This window comes from Callorhinchus milii, unplaced genomic scaffold (genome assembly GCF_018977255.1).
Source record: "Callorhinchus milii isolate IMCB2004 unplaced genomic scaffold, IMCB_Cmil_1.0 Scaffold8, whole genome shotgun sequence".
NCBI classification, from domain to species: domain Eukaryota; kingdom Metazoa; phylum Chordata; class Chondrichthyes; order Chimaeriformes; family Callorhinchidae; genus Callorhinchus; species Callorhinchus milii.
Genome location: NW_024704749.1, coordinates 13,527,274 through 13,542,297, shown reverse-complemented (window position 1 = coordinate 13,542,297; position 15,024 = coordinate 13,527,274). Strand labels below are relative to the sequence as shown.

At 48.3% G+C, this 15,024-nt stretch overlaps 1 protein-coding gene across 2 annotated transcripts; it reads right to left on the bottom strand.

Annotated features, from left to right (window-relative positions):
- si:ch211-282j22.3 (ER degradation-enhancing alpha-mannosidase-like protein 3) lies at nt 1-13,547 on the bottom strand. Of its 2 annotated transcripts, none has more exons than XM_007896244.2 (20): nt 13,402-13,547; nt 12,644-12,689; nt 12,008-12,108; nt 10,785-10,824; nt 10,010-10,122; nt 9,414-9,567; nt 8,871-9,005; nt 8,167-8,272; nt 7,834-7,931; nt 7,134-7,259; nt 6,748-6,831; nt 6,028-6,111; nt 5,119-5,243; nt 4,432-4,597; nt 4,059-4,213; nt 3,301-3,463; nt 2,438-2,629; nt 1,990-2,155; nt 1,477-1,671; nt 1-986 (listed from the first exon to the last, which is right to left on the bottom strand). In XM_007896244.2, exons 1-20 carry the CDS (start codon nt 13,497-13,499, stop codon nt 670-672), a joined length of 2,664 nt encoding a protein of 887 aa, XP_007894435.2. In that variant the 5' UTR covers nt 13,500-13,547; the 3' UTR covers nt 1-669. The 2 variants fall into 2 exon arrangements, with proteins under 2 accessions (XP_007894435.2, XP_007894437.2); XM_007896246.2 differs by having other exon boundaries at nt 1-983.
- Between the last annotated feature and the right edge of the window lie 1,477 nt (nt 13,548-15,024).

The following is a 15,024-nucleotide window of genomic DNA, read 5'->3' as shown; positions in this document are numbered from 1 at the left end:
TTGAAAGAGAAACATCTTAAGATGTGCTTTAACGGGGGAGTCGGAGAGACTCTAGGATAGTTCCAGACAGAAAAATAGTAATGATCCTTGTGTTTTAATGCAGCGGCTTTCACGCCGGGAGGACGTCTCAAAAGCACTTCGTAGGATAGAGCATGTGTGCTATAAACTATTTGCCACATCCAAATTGCTTTCCTATCACTGGTTAAACTCGAACCACAATGTAATCTTCCTATATTTAAAATATATGGAAACCCATCACCTCCAGAACCCAATGCTTCCTTTTTAAATAAGCGCTTACATCCACCAAAGGCAGTGCAAAAAAAACATAGTTTCTTCCCCAAACCAGAGCTTGCAACCTGAATCGCTTCAGTTAAGTTAGATTTTCTTGTTCAGAGAGATGGCAGAGAACGATGGATCAATCCATGCGCGATCAACAGAAGCAGACTGCGCTTCCCAGAGTACCTGCAAACTGACTCCACACGCAATAATGATGATAAAATAATCCTTCTATTTGGTACAGCGCCTTTCATGTGTGGAGGAAAAGTCCTCAAAGTGCTTCACGGGAATATTCTGTAAAGAGTAGCGACTGTGCGTTTTGAGGGCGAGCTGCACAGTCACTACACTTTGCATGGTTAAGGACAGGAGGAGGTGTCTTTGGAAGCCAGTGATTTAGAGTTCGTCCAAGTTTAATTCCTCAAACGCTTCCATCTCTTCCCTCCAATCGAGGGGCACGGAGTCGGGATCTCCCTCGCTACTCCCCTGGGGATCGGTCCTGCTAGCTTCCTCATCATCCCTCCCTCCCCCCGGGAAAGTCTCCCCCCCGGGAACGGTCTCCTCCGGGAAAGCCTCCCCTGACTGCCCTGCTCCATGGCTTCCACCGCGCTCCGTGTTGATGTCCAATTCCATCTGAGCCATTTGTTCCTCACTGGAGTCAATATGGATGTGGATCTTCAATTCCCCAATCGATCTTTCCTTTTTCTTACCTTCTGAGGGAGGGGAAGAGGGAGGGGGAAAATAATAAATAATAATGGGAGTCAACATCCCAACAGAACAAGAGAGATCAAACATCCAAACATATTCCTACCCCAACAGACAAACCCAAAACGACAGCCACTCAAAGCAATACAGACAGAATGGAACGATTTCAAGATCCACACACTCCCCTACAAATCACTTCATGGCCTAGCACCTCCCAACCTCTTCAGCCTCTATTTTGCCCCGACCCTCTGGAAACTCCGTGCCTCAATCCCCTCCCCCTCTTCTGTCTTTGTCCGGCTTGAGACTTCACCTGAAGACTTTCCTCTATGACCGCGCCTACGTTCACCTCCCTTTTCTCCCCAGCTCAGCTTCAGACTCCGCCATTGTTCAGTGCTCCAAGACGCTAACCCACTTGAAGGACCCGGTATAAACCACAAGCCCAGATGAGATGAGATGAGAGACCAGCGGAAACCGCTGGTGGAATGGAGTGTTGCAGACCTTGTCCGAGCTGCTTGGATTTATCCACCAGTAGAACATCCACGTTCTGCTGCTCCCTCAAAGCTTTGAGCAAGACATTGCCTTCCTTGGTGAAGAGGAAAACCAGGGGGATTTCGATTTCACTGGTGTTTTCCCCATCACCAGCCATCTGAAACACAGGCAAGGAGGCATCGCTGCTACTCTCTTCCAAATTATCTGTAGGGTTGGAAAGGAAGGATGAAACTCCAGGTCAATCCATTTCCCCAAACCCCCACCCCTCCCGTCTGGTTTTACCCATCCCCTTCTCGGAGATATGCTGGGTTGGTCCCAGTGTGTGTTGCTGTACAAATGTAATTTGTTGTCGTTGTTGTTATTAACTTTGGGATGCAATTAACAGCGATTCCCTGGGAAGCGCTCAGAGACGTTTCAGTATTCACAGTCGCCATACATTAAACTGCTATTATGATTCCAAGCAATGCAAGCTTACAGTGGCCACATCCTCTCTCTCTGCATCACACGGTGACAGACACCCACCAATAATGATAGCGCCGGTCACTCCAGCCTTCTGTAAATTCCTGGCTTTGACCGCGAACATGCAGTCCCCACGCTGGGCCAGCACAATTCTCCCCCTGATGTCAGCTGGGTTGGCTATGTCCAGGCAGGCATTGAATGGAACAGCTTTAGCCAGGCTCCCCTTCACCTGCAAAGAAGATACAAGTCAACTAGGCGACAAGGCAGGAATGGTGGAATATGTTAGGATGGGGCACCAGGGCAGATCCTGTACCCAAAGGTTTAGTCTTACACATCTAGACAAGTGGAGAGACTCCAAGTGATACCATTAATTATATCCAGTCTCGGACCCCTCCCAACGGCTAGCACCGTTCATCTCCCCCCATCCACAACATCCCCAACCGTGGCCGCAACCTGTACAGACAGACACAGACAACAGTTTGCGTTTCTGCTGCGAAATCTGGTGGCTCACCCCATGTTCCTGTTTGGTAAGATCCATTCCAAAGTGAGCCGGGCCAGCAGCCAGCACCACCCTCCCCAGAAACGGGGGAGACACGATCTGCACAGCCAGCGAGGCTGCCTCTTCCTTGCCCTGAGTCTTGGCGAGCTCGATGATTTCCGCAATGAACTTGAGGCTGTGCTGAGCACTTCGGGGGTTCGAAGCCTGAGAAAGACACACTGACATGGGTGAGCCAACAGAGAGAGAAAAGGCAGTTGGGTGTGGATTTCTTCTAAGTGCTGCTACTTGGCTAAACCCTGACCACGTCAAGTGAGGCCATTGCTCAGGACTTCATGTGGGTTTAAGGGGATAAGGTATAGAATCATATAATCCTGCAGCACAGAAGGAGGCCCATCGAGCCTGTGCCAGCTCTGTGAAAGAGTTACCAACCGTTCCCTCTCCCCCATGCTTTCCCCAAGAGCCTTGCCAATCTTTTTCTTTCCAAGTATCTATCCAATTCCCTTTTCAAAGTTATTATTGAATCTGCTTCCACCACCTGTTCAGGCCGTGCTGCCATGAAAAGGATGGCGCTCACATACATTCACACACACACGCACTCACAAACACACACACGCATTCACAAACACACACACTCACACACATGCACACACACACTCTCACACGCACACACATGCACACATACACCGATCCTCTGGACAGTCCATAAATACAGTTAAACACTTGTACTGAATATGATTAGTATCATTCTTCCACGTCTCAGTTGTTGGTCAGTGCACACAGTGCAGGGAGTAACAGGACTTTGTGACCACCCTGTGCAAGACAGACTGGCTGACCCCATTCCTCCTCTGCTGCCCAGCCGCATCTCAGCCACTCACCTCGTCAGGGACGTGGGTTAAATGCAGGCTGCCATCGCCCCCCAATGTTAAGGTGAACCCCATCTGTTTCAGGAGATCCCCATGTTCTGTACTGCTGGGAACAAAGTCCTTGGTTTGAAGGGAAGCAAGGACGGGAGTCTGGGTGGGTTCCATGCACTCCTCCCTGTAATACACAAACACCACACACAAACATGTCACTTTACAAGATGGACATTAGGGGAGGGGGGAGGGAGGCATTAAGCACAATGTGTAAGCGCCTGAGGAGATTGTGTGTGTCTGTGCTTTGTGCAAAAGTTTACTTACTTATAGAAAAGCTTATCATTAATTACACCTTTTACAAACAGAAATACAATGCAGCATAACCTGTATTTATTCAGCTCTTATTCATGTCAGGAGGATGACTCAAAGTGCTTCACGAGGCTGGCGGGAGATGGGTGGGTGGGAAAGAATAATGATAACCCAAAACTACCGGCAAGTCGTATGACAGGCTTTAAAAGTGGGGATAGAGGGAGGGAGGCTCCAGGAGGGAGGGAAGCTCCAGGAGGGAGGGAGGCTCCAGGAGGGAGGGAGGCTCCAGGAGGGAGGGAGGCTCCAGGAGGGAGTTCCGGTGCTCGTGTGGGAGGGGCAGAACAGCTGAAAGCTCACCCACCCACTAAATATTTGCCAAGCAATGCATTTACCACCAATACCACGAATCACTGAGCTTCCCTTCTGTGCTGTAAATGTCTATGATTCTGTTATATTATTGTACAAAATACCTGATAGAAGATGTTCGGGGGCCAGCGTCAGCCACCATATCTCTATAGGTGTCCCTGATGGCTTGTGCGTAGGAAGGGTTATTAGGAAACATGGTTTGAACACTCGGGCACGTGTGAGATAGGGTGCCCTCTTCCTGGCTTTCCAAATCCGTGCTCTGAGGGTGGGGGGTGATAGGGGGAAGAGGGAGGAGCGGGAAAGAGGAGGAAAGAAAGGGGGAAACAGAATCAGGTAATTTTAGTGTAGCGAGAGAACTTTTAACTACTAGAGAGGAGCTGAAAGCTCGCCCATCCACTCACCAAACATTTGCCAAGCAACAAATTTACCACCAATATCGGAATGATTCTGTGGAAAAAAAGTTGTGTAAAAACTTACCGTAGTGTTTGTGTTACATGAGCGACAGATCGTGGCTAATGTGAGAGGCAGGAGGTGAGCTTCTGTGGTGAAGACATAGTCGTCAATGTTAAAGGGCAGCTCGTTCTTTTCAGCAAAGAGGAGATAGAGATACTTAAACATCTCAGCAAGAAAGAAGGAATCCATCCTGGAGAGAAATAACAACAACATCACAGCTTAACAACCGAGCACAGAAACAATCACTGCGTTTTAATAATAATAATGTGGTTCATAAAATATATTTGTAAAGTGTAGTGACTGTGTATTTTGTGGGCCAGAGGAGGTAGCCAATTGCACAGAGCAGTGTCCAACAATCGTGGATTAAATTTTTTTTCCCCCACAAAAGGCGCGTGGAGTAAGAAAACTTGCCTAAGGTTTTGCCACACTCGGGAATCGAACCTGGGTCCTCTCGCTTGCGAGGTGAGCACGCTACCCATTATGCTACGGGACTCCATAAAGCTGGAATTACTGAAAGGATGAGATCAAGTGGACCAAAGGGTCTGCGTCATCCTGAACCCAGTTTATGAATTATCTACAAAATATGCTTAAGAGATTTGAAGCAAACCTGGCCTTAAAGCAGCTCTGCACTGGGTCAGGCTGCCCTGGCTGGCACCGCCCCGAGCTGATGGTTAATGGGCTGAGAATAGTGAGTCTCCATCTGTTCCTTACCTGTCCTCGTGGTGACCGGTTCGGACATCTCGGACGGCAGCAAAGCCACAAGGCACCCGGGCATACTGGTTCAAACCGTCCACCACCGACTTGCCAACGCGCAGGTAATAGGGATCTTTGGTAGCCTTTGGCAATAACAAGTGAGTCAGTCAGTACCTGAGCTACACTACACACATGTTGTTGCAAAGGCAATGTAACATGAGATGGTTTGGAACGAGCATAGCTATCTCAGATACCATCTAAAGCAGCACAATTGGCCCATTAGATAAAGCGATAGGAAGGCCAGCTCAGCAGCTTAGACTGCAGGTTCCTCTCTGAATGAAAAGCAAAGTCTGCCCAAGAAAGGGCCATTTCTTTGTTGCAATGAAAAGAATCCCATCTGCTTGTCAGGGAGCAATGGTGAAACTAACCCAATACCAGCCTGCTTTATTGTTCCCCTATCTATCCGGTCACCATCAGCGGGCAAGCTTCCAACCTGTCTACGCCTGTCCCCCCGACACACAAACACACCTTATCTTTTTGAGTACATTTTCAGTCATCTTCTATCCCTCCTCCCTCAGCTTAGGTGCTCAGCCACCTGTGTGAAACATGTTACACACACACAGACACACACACACACACACACTTACACCTCTGTCTATATACACACATAAAGCATAGCTGCCCCACAATAGTGTTTCTTACATTAACATTTATTATAATAAATATTACTTGCATTTGATACAGCGCCTTATCACTGTCTCAAAGCACTGCAAGTAATACAGTGTAAAGTGTATTGACTGTATATTTTGTGGGCAAAACGCGGCAGCCAATTGCGCACAGCAACGTCCCACAAACAGTCGTGGATTGAGTGACCAAATTATTATGATAGTATAATAATATAATATTGTAACAGTGAAACGCACTAACCTTGTAAAGGAAATAAGTGCTTTCGATGAACTCTGGTCTCAAAGGATGCTGAGCCCAGTGAACCGCAAAATCAGTGGTGAAAGCCTTTTATATATATAAATGAAAAAAATAAAAGGAAATTATAATCTGTATTCTGTTCGAAAGAGACGGCATTCAGAAGTTACATCGAATCAATTAAAAAGTTACATTACTACAGTATTCACACCAAAGGTTCTGCCTCCGTTCCTCCGCTGTGAATACACTCTCCTGAAAAAAGCAGCGGTGAGGTGAGGAGTGAGGTGACAAAATCACTGTCCTCAACACGAACAGGTGGGAACCTCAATGCAGCATTTATACATAGAACACACGCAGCAGACTGGCCAGTTCAACATCACTGAACATATCTCTCTCACTGCAGAACTGCTGTCTTTGGAACAAGATAAACCTGATCACAAAAGTCGCTGAAAACAGTAAATTGCCATTGAACTCGACCCCATTCCATTATCAATGCAGCACCGCGGCAGATGATCGGTGTGTTCCAGGCACCCGCCAGCACCAGCCAATTGATTTACCGTGACATGAGCGAGAACACTAAGCGCGTCACACGCCAGCAACGCTTTGGCGGAATGAAATCGCCAAAAAACCTTTGAAATGATGGATAGTGTTAAAGGAGGCTTTGAGCTGCCTGGAGTTTGAACTCGAGAAGGATTTCACCTGCTTAACATTTGCTTATTTCCTTACCTCAGGCAGAAACTTGTGTCTCTGAGTGACCTGATATAACATCTCGTGGGTTTCTATCGCCGGCCGCAAGTCGCCTTTTAACACCTGGAAACAAAAAGTAACAGGTTTCTATTAAGTATACCTCATCCCCCAGCAGAAGGAATAGGTGCAAGTGTTCTACATTAATGATCATAAGCGCTTTGGGACGTCTAGAAGACGTGAAAAGTGCTATATCAAATGCAAGGATTATTATTATAATAAAATAATCCTTGCAATTGACGGGGAGCCTTATCACGTCATCGAACCGTCTCGAGGAGGGCTTCACGGGATTTGGTGCAAAGCGTTGCATTTGTTACAGAGGATTGCGACGTCCGATTTGCACGCAGCAAGAAACGAAGGTGGCGTACCTGCAGGCCGGGGAAAAAGGCCAAGAGAGAATCCATCCACTTCCTGACCGTAACTGTCGGGTTGTGCATGTGAACGTCGAGGAGGAGAGGTGGTTGACTGATGTACTTCATTATGGCTCTGTAATGCTGGGCCAGAAGAACAGGGGAGATGTTGAAACAGTTATTGCATTTTACAGTCAGGCTCCGAGGGGGATGAGAACCGGGTCAGGGAAAGATGTGTTAGGACTTTGAAGTGTTTTTTAATGGTCCCTTCCTTCCAACCCACCATTCACTGTGCGGGCCTCATAACTGACCAAATCTAGAATAATTGGAACGACAATTAAAATCAAAGTGAGTCACATCCAATCATATTGAAACAATACTCCAAATGCACACTCTTGGCTCCCCCAAGCCTTGACTCTTGACAACCTACGCCTAATACTTTCCGGAATTAGGTAAACAGGATGCATACCTCCAGGGAGAGAGAGTGCACCTTCCATTCCAACAATCTACCTCTGCGATTCCCATGTATAGATGGGATGGGGGGAATACTCAGTTTGGTTTGGAGACTCTTAAGCAATGGTGGTGGGTTTCTGCATGTGTCAGAGCTCACCATTCTGGCTCAGTGCTCATCACACCTTAGTGACACAGTTCCTTCTCCTTATCTCAGAAGCCCCACTGAGCAGAGTTAACCTTCAGAAAAGAAGAAAACCTCACTTACTGTATTAAACCTTTCCAAATACACATCATCTCCCAGCAGGATATAGGCCTTCAACAAATACTCATAGTAGGAGTCTATGCCAGCACCCACTCCACTGTCTGAGATAATAAAATGGAGATTGTTAGCAACACCAAGTCCATAGCAGAAGCTCTCAACTGAACAACAGAAGTTGGATTAACTGTGTATTTTGTGGGCGAAACACGGCAGTCAATTGCGCACAGCAGCGTCTCACAATCAGTCGTGGGTTGAGTGACCAATTGTTATTCATAGGGGAACAGTATAGCCAGTTGGGATTTTCTCCACACAGAACATCACAGGGTGAAGTTTGCTGACCTCGCCTGATCCAGTCGCCGTTGTGGATATTGATGACCGTGCCCACCAGATCACTGCCTCTTTGTCTCTTCTCCCACAGGTAGTCCAGGGCTCTGCGCGCGTGTTCCTTCCAAGAGAGGAAGGATGGGGAGGGAAGTGAAATACTAAGTTATTGTGAAACAAGAACTGCCACACAAAGTCTTGTGGAAATCTGGAATTCCCTCCTCCACACCCCCCCCACACCCCGAAATAAAGCTGCGGATTGCTCAGTCAATTGGAATTTTGAAATCGATGGATATTTGTCAGGACAGGGTATCGAGGGATATGGAGAAAAAGCAGGTAAATGGAGTCGAGGTACAGATCAGCCGTGATCTAATAGAAGGGTGGAACAGAATTGTGGGCTGAGTGGCTGACTCCTGTCCCTAGGAAATGCAGTGCAACACCCGGGCTGCAGATGGGAGCCAAGTGGGGTGGGTGGTGGAAGGGTCGAGGGGGGGTAAAGACAATCAAAGGCGTGGTCAAAGGGGAAGGTCTCGAGACAGACGTTGATAGAGGTGGAGGGAAGGTGGCCAGTTGGAGGGACTCTGGGATGGATTGCCAAAGGGTGGGGGCAGAGAGGGTGGGGTGGGGAAGGCAGGCAACGTGAAGCAACCCAATGCCAGCTTAACGCACAAAATAAGCCTTGGAGGAACAACAGCGAGCGGATGAATTAACGTTTCAGGTACCTCGAAAACAGATTCCCCCGTGAGCCGACTCAGAGCAGCGAACTCTAGGATCATAGTCCCCGCACAAGCCGTGCAGGTGTCTGATTCGGTGCCTGTTCGGGACAGGGGGCTCAAGACCCCATGCTTCAGGTTTACCTTGGCAAACAAAAGAGAGGGAAACAAGCAATAAAGATAGCCGACACGGGGACTCGGAGACAGAGAATGGGCTGAAAGCTCGCCCGCAAATGGTGGGGCAACTCGCTATCGATCTCAGCCATTCTTTATTAATATCCAGGTTGATAAAACGTCTCACATTGAGAGAGAATCACAGAATCGTACAGCACAAAAAGAGGCCATTCGGCCCATCGAGTCTGTGCCGGCTCTTTGAGAAGAGCAATGTAATGTCAATCCCACTCCCCAGCCCTTTCCCCATAACCCTGCAGACCCGTCCTCCTCAAATACCCGTCCACCGCGTTTTTAAAAGTAGTTATCGAATCGGCCTCCACCACCCTTTCATAGAGAGAGAGAGAGAGGCGTCTGAGCGAGGTTGTGGTCTGTACTTACCCTGGGGTACGGTAGTCCGCTTGTCGTGTTAAAGGCCGGCAGGAGTCTGTAGCCCACTTCTCGGGCCATGTAGAGCAGTTCATTCTTATACCAAGCCATCCTCTTGCCATGGCTTTTCAACATGGTTGCCATCACATGACCTCCCAGCAACCCGCTGTAGACAGAGGATGGGGGTGGCGGGGGGGGGGGGTGAACGAGGTGGGGGTGGGGATAAAGGCAAAGATGACTGAAAGCATCAAAACAAAATTGGTCGCTCACTCCACGGCTGTTTGTGGGACAATGCTATGCGCGATCGGCTTCTGTGTATTCCCCAGAAAGTACACAGTCACTACAGTTTACAGCATATCCTGTGAATTATTATTAAAAATAATACTCTCGAGAATTGTTGTGGCCAGAAACCCACCATCAGCGGGAGCCGTTGCACATGTCTTGGCGCTGGTGCTCCACTGTGCAAGGCATTGGGCCGTCAAGATTACTACAGAAAGCTGGAGGCCAAGCGGATTGACTGCCAACCAAACGAGGCCAAGTCAACGACTTGCAACAAAACACCCCAGAATTCCAGAAGAGAACTGCGGCTGCACTGCGTTTCAACTGACCCCAACACACGGATGTTCGTCTCGAACACGGACACCACGATATCATTGTCCAACCGGACGTTCAGAATGACTTTGCGCACCGCGGCGTCAAACTCGTCCAGTTTGTTCAGCACCTAGAAAACCAATCAAAAATACAATACATCAAAATAATTCCCACAAACACACAGTCAATCTTCTTACCAATATATTCTGTTTACAGTATAGTATACAATCTTATTATAGTGAAGCGCTTTGAGACATCTCAACGACGCAATAAGGCGCTATATCAAATGCAAGGATTATTATTATTTATTATTATTATTTAAACAGTGGCCACTAACTGAAGCAAAAATGTTTAGTGGCCAGAAACACAGCGGGAATTCTCATCGTCTCAGAGCTGCTCGGTTCCCATTCAGAAAAGCACGTGCGTGAAATAAAGCGAAAGGGAGAGTGTCACCTTGTTCTGGGAAAGAGTTTCATAAAACGTCCAAAACCGCACAGTTGAACGAGGTTTGTTCCGATCGACTGACCCTGAACTTAACCTCTGACTTTACTCAATAACCTCTGACTTTACTCAGCTGAGCTACTGGCCTGCGAGGTATTGACAAGTGTGGCAAGGCATGACAGATCTCACCCAAAGAAAAATACTGTTAGTACACGTGCGATGAGTCAGAGCTATTCAGCCCACCCGTCATCTTCAAACTCTGAACAATTAGGAGGTTTTCCAACAAGAGGAAACTGTTGGCTTCAACTCCCCTCACCCTGTCCCCACCCCACGACAAGTTATCGTACTTACAACAAGAGTATCCAGTGTGTCGACGAGAGTGAGTGAAAACCTGAAAAGAAAACAGAACCGTGTGGGGGGTGGGGGGGGGGAGAGGGATATTTAAAAATAAGTTACAAATCAGCAAGAAAATTATTTAATTAATTAATCATTCAATCCAAGACTGGTTGTGGGACGCTGCTGTGCTCAATTGGTTGGCGCGTTTCACCCACAAAATACAGTCAATCCACTTTACAGTATAAACTGTGAAGCGCTTTGAGACATCTCAACAACATGATAAGGCGCTGTATCAAAATGCAAGGATCATTATTGTCATTAAAAAAAAAAGGTGCGAGTGCTACCACTGAGCCAAGCTGACCTCTTCGTACAAATCTTCGACATCTCATTTGGGGAAAACACAATTTTTTTTAATNAAAAAGAACGCTACAAAAATAGTTTGACTGCAAGCTGCTGCTGCAGCCACCGGGAGACACTTCAAGTCAGAGGAGTTCCACCTCAGATTTGACGTTTGAAGAGGTTTTGCAAAAAATAAGGCCAAGAGGTTTTTTTGGGGGAAATAAAATGGACCTGCACTACAGAATAAAAACACATTGTTCTGCCAAGTTTTTTTTTCCAAATGGAGACAGCCACATCAAAGAATACAAGTTAATACTTAAACGGCTTAAGGTCCATTGTGCTAGCGAACTTTCCGTTGCCACATTTATTTTCTGATAAGCAGTATAGTACCAGTGTTGATAAATAGCTTCCCCTCCCACACACACATCGACCTATCTCAGTCTCAAAGTAGGACATCATTTGAGTTTAGGCTCTCTCTCTTGCTCTACAAATGCACAGTTACTACACTTGCTTATTTTAAAAATCATTGAGAGCAGAACCCACCACCACTAACAATACATAGCGCCTTTCATGTCAGGAGGACATCCCAAGGCGCTGGACAGTCAAGGATTTGGACCAAAAGCAAAAACAACAACATAATTACACGTATAAAGCGCCTTTCACATGGGAAGAACACGCACAGTAAAAAACAGGATCTTTTTTGGCACTTAAAAAAAATCCAACACAAAACGAGGGCCTCATGTGAAAGGTTTACTAAGCCAGAGGCGACTGCAGTGTAAACACGGGGCCCAGTGCAGAGAGGAACATACTCGCCATGCAGCTGGTTTCCCCAAACAAAATTCATTCCTGCCACATTTCCGTGCGGGCGACTGGAGACCGTGAGGCGCTCGGGCTCCTACCTTCCCAGAGTGTCGTCGATGTCCCCGCGGCTCGGCTCCATCCCGCGTACTCGCCCGCGACAGCTGAGCGGCATCAGTTCGTCTGCCGGGTACGCGTGTTTCTAACAGGGGTGGGGGGGAGAGAGAAAGAGAGAGAGAGAGAGAGAGGGGGGGGGAGGGGGTGCAGACATATACAGGAGTCAAATCATTAGCAGTGAACCACAGTCACGCCCACGTTTATCAAGAGCAAACATGTTTTGCCCAGCCCCGTGTCTGACACAAGCGGAAACCCATCTCCATCGCCATCCTCCGTCCAGGGTCTCCAAACCCAACTGAGATCCCGTGCCTCCCAACTGCATCGGATGGGAAATTCCAGGGATAGATTGTCGGAATGGAATGCGCGCTCGCTCGCTCGCGCTCTCTGGAGGAAAACATTCGGTTTACCACATCTCAGAAAGCATAAGGTGCGGGTTGGCAAGAGTCCAGTGTTTTATAAAGGAAATAAATCATCTAATCCCAGATTAGTGCGGGCAGGTATTTAGATCTTTGCTCCTCGCTATTTGAACGATGTCTCAACAATGTGACTTGTGAACGGACGGAGGCAATTATTACAAAACACTTGGACCCAAAGCAAATGGAAGAGAAACACCAGCTTACCATGTAGCTGCCATAGGCGTGGTCAAACATTTCAAGAATCTGGTCCCTGTAAAAGCAGAAATGGGAGATTTGTGATCCTCGCAGTGCGTATACCCACAAAACTGTAAAAATGGTCACCATTTCTTGGAGAGGGGGAGGGAGGGGAAGGAGTGCAGTTCTACTATAAGAGAAACATTCTCCAATGGTAAGATATTAAAATGACATGAGCTCGATCCCTGGCTGTCCAGCGCCTTGGGTCGTGAGCCTGTGAAAGAAGTTTTACAAATGTAATTTGTTGTTCTGAATTAGAGATTCCGGTGTAATAACAATACATTGATGTGTCTCACAGCACTTGCCAGGATATAGTGTGAGTCAGAAACTAAAGCCCAGTTGGAAGGAGGGAGAGGGGGAGTAATGTATCCTGGAATTAACGCTGACTGCACATGACAACAACAACATTTATATGGCGCCCCTCATACAGGATTGTGCCCCGGGGGCCTTGACAGTGATGGAGTGATGGAGCAGGACACTGAGCCGCGGGGGGGTGGTAACTGTAGGCAAGGTCTAAGAGGAAGGTCTTCAGGTGCGATCTGAAAATGGGGAAGGAGGGGGCAAGACAGAGGGTTAGAGGGAGAGTGTCCCAGAGTTTACGAACACACCTACACAGTTGTCAGGTACAGACAGCACTTGCAATGGAGCTTTGCAGCAGGCCCATCCACCCAACACCAGAATTGGGGGTGAGGGGGTGGGGGGTGGGGAGAGAGTTAGCAAAATCCTACCTGTATTTTCCCTTTTCTTCCTTTGTCATCCCCAGAGTCCGGTGAGAATAAATCCAGGTGAAGGTTAAGACAGCAAGAAGTGACAGTCCCATGTCCATTTCTGCTATAGTTTTGAGGGAGGGGATGATGGGGTGGGAGGAAGAGATAAGGGAAGAAATAAGGAAAGGAGGGGGAGAGAGGAGGGAGGGAGGAGGAAGGGAGGGAGAGGGAGGGAGGGAGGAAACCCTTTTCTGTGTCACAGAGTTCTGGCCATCAGGAATTCCCAAGTAAGTCTCTCATTGAGAAATCAATAACTTTTCTGCCACAAAGGCTCTCTGTGTGTCCCTGTTCTCCTCTTCTGCTCTACAGCCCCCCTTGCCTGGTCTGCCTGGTCTGCCTGGTCACAGCCCCTGCCCCTGCCCCTGCCCCAGCCCCAGCCCCTGCCCCAGCCCCTGCCCCAGCCCCTGCCCCAGCCCCAGCCCCTGCCCCAGCCCCTGCCCCAGCCCCAGCCACAGATCACAGCCACAGATCACAGCCACAGCTCAGATCACAGCCACAGCTCAGATCACAGCCACAGCTCAGATCACAGCCACAGCTCAGATCACAGCCACAGCTCAGATCACAGCCATAGCCACAGCCACTGCTCACAGCTCAGCTCACTGCTCGGACATGTTTCTGGGCTGAAGGAGGAAGAGAACTCAGATGGTTTTCCTTTCACATTGCAATGTACTCACTCCCTCCAAACCACATCCTGAGTATTTAAACCCGGACAGCTGTTCCTCTGCCGCCGGGCATTCTGGATCCTGTAGTTCAAATCCATCAAATCCACAATTCCTTTCCACCTCCAAAACCTCTTCAAACCAAATTATTATTATGAGTAATTCCACTGGGACATTGTACCCCGGAGGAGCCCCCGGTCTCTGCCCCGCCATGAGGCCATTGGCTCTGGGTGTGTGAGGTCAGTGTGGGGGGGGGGGGGGGGGAGGGCTCATGGATCTCCCAATGGATGGCCTACAATTCCCAGAATGAAGTCGAGATGGAGCTTCCAACCTCTCACCACCACCACCATCGCCATCACCATCTGTGGCGGCTTCATGTGACAGATCGGAGGGTTCCTGACTGCGGTAACCAGAGGCACAGCGACCCACTGTGTGAGAGTGAGAGAGTGAGTGAGTGAGAGTGAGTGAGTGTGAGAGAGAGTGAGAGTGAGTGAGAGAGTGAGTGTGAGAGAGAGAGTGAGTGTGAGTGAGAGTGAGTGTGAGAGAGTGTGAGAGAGAGAGTGAGAGAGTGAGTGTGTGTGTGAGAGAGTGAGAGAGAGTGTGAGAGAGAGTGAGTGTGAGAGAGTGAGTGTGTGAGAGAGAGAGAGTGAGTGTGAGAGTGAGAGTGAGTGAGAGAGAGTGAGTGTGTGAGAGAGAGAGAGTGAGTGTGAGAGAGAGAGAGAGTGAGTGTGAGTGAGTGTGTGAGAGAGAGAGAGTGAGTGAGAGAGTGAGTGTGTGAGAGAGAGAGTGAGTGTGAGAGAGAGAGAGTGAGTGTGAGAGAGAGAGTGAGAGAGTGAGTGAGTGTGTGAGAGAGAGAGAGTGAGTGTGAGAGAGTGAGTGTGAGTGTGAGAGAGTGAGTGAGTGTGAGAGAGAGTGTGAGAGTGAG